This window comes from Phallusia mammillata, chromosome 3 (genome assembly GCF_965637545.1).
Source record: "Phallusia mammillata chromosome 3, kaPhaMamm4.hap1.1, whole genome shotgun sequence".
NCBI lineage: Eukaryota > Metazoa > Chordata > Ascidiacea > Phlebobranchia > Ascidiidae > Phallusia > Phallusia mammillata.
The window spans coordinates 30,944,988-30,952,223 of record NC_137254.1 but is presented as its reverse complement, the minus strand read 5'-3'; the positions used below and the strand labels follow the sequence as shown (position 1 = coordinate 30,952,223).

Sequence of the window (7,236 nt, the reverse complement as noted above, 5' to 3'; positions counted from 1 at the left end):
AATTTTCAGCTTGAAAACCACTAATTCGGTCGCTGTATGTTATTTGTTTTACGAAAACAAATGTATTTCGCTTTCATCAGTGTTTGTTTTTACGAGTTCAAAAAATCCCTACAACGCCCGAAAACGGTAATAAATTCGCAATAATGGAATTTACGTATGCTCGTTAACTAAACGACTGTCCAGGCTCTGAGAAAAAATGTTGTCACTTAAAACCGCCATTAAATTTAATTTTCCAGTCGCTAGAAATCTACTACAGAGCGCAGCTATGTTTATTTGTCTTATTACAATAAAACCGCGGCGATAATCTTTATGGCAACGTTAATGGGCAAAAAAGAATTCGAAAAACGCCAATAATTCGGTGTAAAAATTATGCGATAAATTAAAATCCATTTAATCGCTGTTTTGACATTGTTTATTTGTCGTTCCGCTAATTTATGACGTAACAATAGGTAAGCGCGCGCGTCTTGGAGACGTTCTTCTTCCGTGGTTGTCCGTATAAATACGCGAACCCGTAGCGTAGCGTTTCCAGATCGGTCAGTTTAAAGCGCGAAGTGATAGGCATGGCACTGCGGCATGTAATGGATGTGGACTATGTGACTGTTACGTCATATCCGGCGGATAACGTCACTTACACATTGGCATCAGGTAAGGATGTTGAACCCAAAAAAATTAAACTAGTAGTTTATTGGAAAGTTGAAATTATAGTTACATGTTCGACCAGTTTGCTGCATATTGCATGACATATTTATCAAATGTAAACAAAAGGCAGAAAGAATTATAAAGTGTTGTTCTTCTCCGTAAATTGGTATCTTAAATTTTTATTTTGTCGCGAAATTAACAGATAAAACACATTAAACGACTATTTGGGGTAAAGATTTGACTAATCAATACTAGGTTATGCGACATTAACTATAACACAATGTCATGTTTTTGACCTAATTTGCCAAATTTTCGCTTATTTCGTCTTAATATGTGTTGCTTACTAATTTTTTCGTAACTTTTCTAGCAGTTATACGGCAACAGGGCCTTAGTAAGGTTGGCAAGCGTTCGCCTTTATACGTTCATTTGATTAGTCGCCAAAAATTTAGCTTAAACGCCACATGATAAAAGGTCTTTGTTTGTCATCAAACAAAGCCAATCTCGCACTGTCAATAAACTGTGTTGTCATAGAATATGTATGTGACTATGCACAATACAGTTAAGATTTTGCTTCATTTTTTCTCCCAACTTGCACTCGTCGGGCAGTATTTTTGCTTTAAACGTGTCCATGATTGACTATGCACTGAAAACCGTTTCTTAGAAAACACGGTACTTAATTTTGTGTTGTTTTAATTCTCAAAACGTTTCATCTGTTTTTAGGGGGCATTCATTTTGCTTGTAACGTTTTTTTATCGGTCTTTGATTTACATTACAACGTGTAGGTCATCTAGAAAACACAGTACTCTGTTTTGTCTTTAATTTCTTTCAATCCACCGGTTTTTGGGTAGTCATTTTGTTAAAAACGTTTTCCGTATCTCCATCACTTCACTTCACATCGCAACGTATAGTACGTAAATCTATAAGCTTAGAAAAATTGTGCCTAAATTTGTCTTTATTTTTTTAAAACTACAACGCACTCGTTTTAGGGGCAGTCATTTAGCTTAAAACGTTTCCATTGATCCACAACAAATTACAATGTTTGATCATCTATCTAGATTCTAGAAAATATAGTAATTAATTTAGTTTGTTTTTATTTCTTGAAACTTTCACGCATACGGTGGAAGGCAGCCTTTTCGTAAAACGTTTTTTATTGGCCCCCGAACCCACTTTGAAATGTTGTGTTATATATTTCGAAAATACAGTGCCTAATTTTCTTTTTTTAAGTTATAACTAGCATTTATTTATCTTTTTTAGGCGATGAATTACCCACTTACACTACAATGGTCGTCTTGTCTTTCATTATCGGATTATTTCTACTTGTCAGTGCAACAGGCAGCACGCTTACCATGGCTGTAATATTCACCAATAAGTCCCTTCACACCAAAGCAAATTACTTCTTATTCAGTCTCTGTCTTTCCGATTTAATTTCTGCGCTCTTTTGCTCTCCCTTGTGGCTATACCGAAGGACTTGGGGATTTCACTTGTGGGAATGGGGAAATTTCTGGTGTAAGTAGAAAACAAGTTTAATTGTTTTACAAGTTTTTTGTCAGTCCCGGAAAGCAAATTGCAATAGCTCATTTTTAGCATACTTCATTGTTTACACTGAAAAAAAAAACACCTAAATTCTAGTGTTTTATTTTTAATTATTATTTTTTGACTGACTATAGAAAGTAGAATATCAAAAAGCTTATTTTAGCACAGCACTACTTAGTCTATAAACTGGGTCTTGAGCATCTGAAAAGCATTTACGTTTATACTTAGAGATTTGGCAAAGCTTGGAAACAAAAACGCAGCAGAATATAACTTTGAAAGTAATCGACTAGACCAGTAGTTCTCAAACTGTGCGTCGCGACGCCCTGGTGCGTCGTTTTAGTTTTCCAAGGGCGTCGCAGAATAGTTGCGTTTCGCGGCTTTTTGTTGTTGTATCAATAAACATAACTTTAATAATAAGTTTTCTCATTAACTTTTATTTGCTGGTCCGTCGAAAGTCCAGAAAACTTTTCCAGGGGCGTCGCAACAAAAAAAGTTTAAGAACCACTGAACTAGACTTTTTCTCAAATAAAATTTATTCTAATTTAAGGTTGCGGAACAAAATTTCAATTTACTAAGCAATTTTTTGAATGAAATGGTAACACAATAAACAGTTAATTTAAATCTAACCCTAATTCTGTGTTTTAATCAACACGACTTTCGTTACAGCGACTTCAACATTATATATATTTCGCAGGCAAATTTTACTGGGTGAGCGATTTCGCCACCAACTACGTCACATCATTGCAAATCGTGTCTTTCGCGGCTTTACGCTACACAGCAGTACACCGGCCCTTCTACGTGGCGAAGATCCGTAAGCGACACATCCTTATGTACATTCTACTGGTGTGGATTGTTTCTATTGGAACTTCGGTACCGCTCGGGATATTTATGGGTGTTGACTTAAACAAAGGTATTTATTCGTTTTAAACCAATAATCTATCGTTTTTGCGCGACGCTTGTTTCGCACCTTTTTATCATTCCGTCACTTGACTCACGTGTATATAAACGGGTGTAACTGATGTGGCCATTCATATCACTGTTGATGGCATGAGCATTTGCCGAAACGTTTGAAAAATAAAGCATGTCGCTTTTAACGTCTATTTAGGCCGTTATTTTTACCATTAAACCAATAATATTTCGTATTTTTGCAGCTGAGAGGCCGCAAGGGAGTTATTGGCCATCGTGTTCCCTCATAAGCACGCCGTCATGTTGTGTTGATCAGTACGACATATATATCTACATCGTAAACTCAACGTTGTTCTACCTCCCAGTCGTACTTATAACGCTCCTCTCATTGGCAATCGCCAGAACGATCATCGTAAAACGGAGGTAAAACTGAATATTTCCAAGCAAAAAAATCAGAGCTAGTATATATTTGTGTAAAACATAACGACGTTTCGACAAGTGGTGTTGTTATCATCAAGTCATACGAATTAAAAGCGACAGAACGCAATTCTTGTGACCCGATGATGACAATAGCACTTGTCTAAACGTAGTTATGTTTTACACAAATATACTGGCTCTGATTTTTTCTGCTCAGATTATTCAAAACCGTGAATAGTGTACCTAAATTTTTTCCAATTCTTAACTTTATTTGCTAAAATATTCTTGTTCCTAACAGATATCGAGTAAAATAAAATTTACTTTTAAAATAAAATTAACAGATATCTTGGTAATAGTAATGGTTAGATCTTTGTTGACAAGTCAAAATGTGCCAATGGAGTTGGTATTTTCATTTACAGATTCATTCAAATCCTCAACTTTATTCACTAAAATATTTTTGTCTTAAGCAGATATCGAGAGCGACACCTATCGAGCATACATCTACGCACGTCACAGTTACGTCATGATGGTGACGTCATAGCCACAAGCATGACTATCACGTCATGTTCGAGTCTTCCTGATATCGTCGACGGCCATGACAACGGTCACGTGAACAAAACGTTTTCGCTGCCCAGTCACGGTCGAGTAACCGCCACTAATTCCCGTGGTCACGGTCCAGTGAAGCAATCTAGTTCGCGAGAAACCGTCGGTCACGCTCGACTGATGAAGACCAACTCAAGAGAAATGGCTAGCCATCATGACCTCAGCACTTTTACCCAGTTGACTCTGATTGTTATTTCGTTCATGATTGGCTACGTACCAGTAACTATCTATCTTCTGTGGTCAACTGCTACTCCCGAAGCTAGGAAAAGTTCCAATGACGATTACTGGTTTGGGACTTTATCGTATGTCGTCCTGCGATTCAGTGAATGCATGAACCCAGTCATGTACAATCTCGGCTCTAAAACCCTTCGAAGTGCCTCAAAAACGCTGGTCAAAAAGATATTTCATTGTCCTTAAGTGTTTTGTTTATTTTTTCCTTTGTTAAGTGTAACCTTGTGTCTTTTGTGTTTAAAAACATTACACACAATTCTTTAAATGACAGCTCTTATTTCCTCCATATTGAAGATCTCCATTAATCGGGTGACACTTGCTAGCGGTTAGTGCTATTAGGTAAGGCAGTGGTGGGATTAAGCCGGTTCGCACCGGTTCTATAGAACCGTCTCACAAAATTTTATGAGATCAGCGAACCGGTTAGCATTACTGGTTACTGTCAATGGACTTTTTTTTAACAGAACCGGCTGAAAAATATGACTTTTGTGATAGAACCGGGTGACAAAAAAAATGTAATCCCATCACTGGGTGAGGTAAGAGGTTTTATAATAAATCATAAAAAATGTTCCGCCGAAACGGGGGAAACATTCCCCGGCCGAGGGTGACTTCCCGCGCAAGCACTTTTGCTAAATGTCAGAAAATTGCGGAATCAATTTTCCCCACAAATCTAATGTCAGCGAGCAGTGGCGTATCTAGGATCGGTTTTAGGGGGGGGGGGGGGAATATATTGCGCCACCTTGCGGTGACAGGTGCGCCACCTTGCGGTAGACTGTGTAGACCTCTCTGTTAGCACCTGTTGTGCCTATTAAACTCGCAATATCAACTAAATGATGGTTAGCCTAAGGTCCTGTGAAGCCCTTACTCTTGCTGTAAGTAACGAACGTTGTAGTCACGATTCGATCGTGTTCATGTAACACTTGTTTCTAACAGTGGTTACCTCTTAATCGTATTGTGAATTATCTTCACTTGTATGAGTGTGACGTAACAAAGTTATTATAAAATCCATTGTAACGCCATACGCGCAGTTGGACGCCAAGTGGCCTGGATTGGCATTCATTGTTTATTGAGATGTGTGACGAGCATCAATGCGTTACGCACATCAAACCAAATAGCGCACATTGGTATTCACAGTTTTGTCTGAAATTACAAGATTTAATACTAAAACAGCCGGCCAAAATTTCTTGAGGGGGGGGCCATGGCACCTTGTCCCCCCCCCTAAATACGCTAGTGTCAGCGAGGTTAATCTAATAAGCAAGACAGAAAGTCGTACAACAAGAGTTACAAACTTTTGTTTTAGTAAGATGTTAATTTTAGTGACTTAATTCCAACAAACAGACCATTTACGGTTTATGTAACATCTAAGGAAAATAGTCAGCAATACAATAACTGAAAATTTGCAAAATGCGAAAACGAACAGATTTTTTTGATAATTATCAAGTTTGATAATGATTATAATATAATTATAATCCTCAACTTTTTTTGTTTTAGAAAAAGAGTTAAAAAGTACTGACCTGTATGCAATATAAGGAAAAAAATGGGCCACTCTAAAATACGCAATCTACGCAATCTACGCAATCTACGCAATCTACGCAAGCTATACGCAATCTACTAACAAAAACTAACTAAGATGTTGACGGTTAGTGCTATTAGGGTCAGGGTGACGGTTTGTGATACAATTAACTTTATAATTTAATTTCAGATGCCTTTCAGGTCTAATTTTCTCTACAAGTGTTCACATGCGGTACCATACAGTGTTTAGCACCACTCTCAACACATATGAGAATATTAAGCCCAAACTGGACATCTAAAACTAAATTATAGTGTTAATTTTATTATAAACCCTCACCCAGACCCTAAAAGCCCTAACCGTCAACATTTTTTAAAGGTTGCATACGTTTTATAAGCAGATTGCGTACAGATTGCGTAGATTGCGTATTTTAGAGGAGCCCGAAAAAAATCGGCAAAAATAGGTACAGGCTCCAAGTCTCCAATATGGCCGACTTAATCAACACTTCTCAGTTATTTACATCTGATTTATCGAAAAACATACTAAACTTTTACACAAATGCTTACATATAGCCTGTTACATAAATTGTACAACATAGATTACTTATTATTTGCCAAAGCTTTCGAATAAGGAAGCAAAAAAGCCTGTTTTCTTTGTTTTAAAAATGTCGCTTGGAAAACTCAGATTTGCCGCCTTTTCTTTGTTCTGTAAATGTCGGATGCGAGCAAAAAATATATCCAATCAGGGAAACATAAACGTCGGTCAATAATACGACAACAAAAATATTTTTTGGTTTTTTTGCCAGCTGTTATTTAAATGACGTAATTCTGACGCAATAGGTGCCGAATAAAATTCGCGTCATCAAGAATAGATGATTTAGTCTTCATTTGCTCTAGTAAGATCAACTTTAGAGATCTAGAAGTTTCTTATATTTTTTTGGTAATGGACGAAGTATAATCATAGTTGAAGTAAATCATTTGTTTTTTATAGAATAAACGCTAAAAAAACAACTTTGTATTTGAAAAATGTATAAATGTGTTGTATTTGTTCAACAAGATAAGCGGAAGTGGTTTTAAACTGTATGTTGAGTGCTGACTGGTATTAAACTAAATTGGTTTATGTTTATGGTCATAAAACCTTCTTTATTACATACCTGATTAAATGTTGAAACCAATTTTAAAGGTTGTTAGGAGCCAAGGGTGTGCAATTAATGTTATTATTAGGTCAGATACATTAGGTTAGTGTGTGGGCCACCCTTGCAGCACACAAGCTGGCTTTGCTCTACTAGCAGTTAACGCTAAATTTGCATTTGATTCTAGCTGCATTTTCAGGTTTTGAATAATTACAACCAAACGCTTTACTCTAATGTGAACCAACATAATAATTCATTGCTATTTGCT

At 36.8% G+C, this 7,236-nt stretch overlaps 1 protein-coding gene across 2 annotated transcripts; it reads left to right on the top strand.

Annotated features, from left to right (window-relative positions):
* The first annotated feature begins 514 nt into the window (after window positions 1-514).
* On the top strand, window positions 515-4,556 carry LOC145218644 (growth hormone secretagogue receptor type 1-like). Of its 2 annotated transcripts, none has more exons than XM_080086052.1 (5): window positions 515-645; window positions 1,894-2,145; window positions 2,867-3,082; window positions 3,324-3,501; window positions 3,966-4,556. In XM_080086052.1, exons 1-5 carry the CDS (start codon window positions 561-563, stop codon window positions 4,513-4,515), a joined length of 1,281 nt encoding a protein of 426 aa, XP_079942178.1. In that variant the 5' UTR covers window positions 515-560; the 3' UTR covers window positions 4,516-4,556. The 2 variants fall into 2 exon arrangements, with proteins under 2 accessions (XP_079942178.1, XP_079942177.1); XM_080086051.1 differs by having other exon boundaries at window positions 3,963-4,556.
* Window positions 4,557-7,236: the final 2,680 nt, after the last annotated feature.

What these genes read in the sequence shown, in the direction of transcription:
- LOC145218644 (XM_080086051.1), top strand. Translation starts at nt 561, where the DNA reads ATGGCACTGCGGCATGTAATGGATGTGGACTATGTGACTGTTACGTCA. An exon ending in GGAATGGGGAAATTTCTGGT is followed by an intron (nt 2,146 to 2,866) that starts GTAAGTAGAAAA and finishes TATATTTCGCAG; the next exon opens with GCAAATTTTACTGGGTGAGC. An exon ending in GGGTGTTGACTTAAACAAAG is followed by an intron (nt 3,083 to 3,323) that starts GTATTTATTCGT and finishes GTATTTTTGCAG; the next exon opens with CTGAGAGGCCGCAAGGGAGT.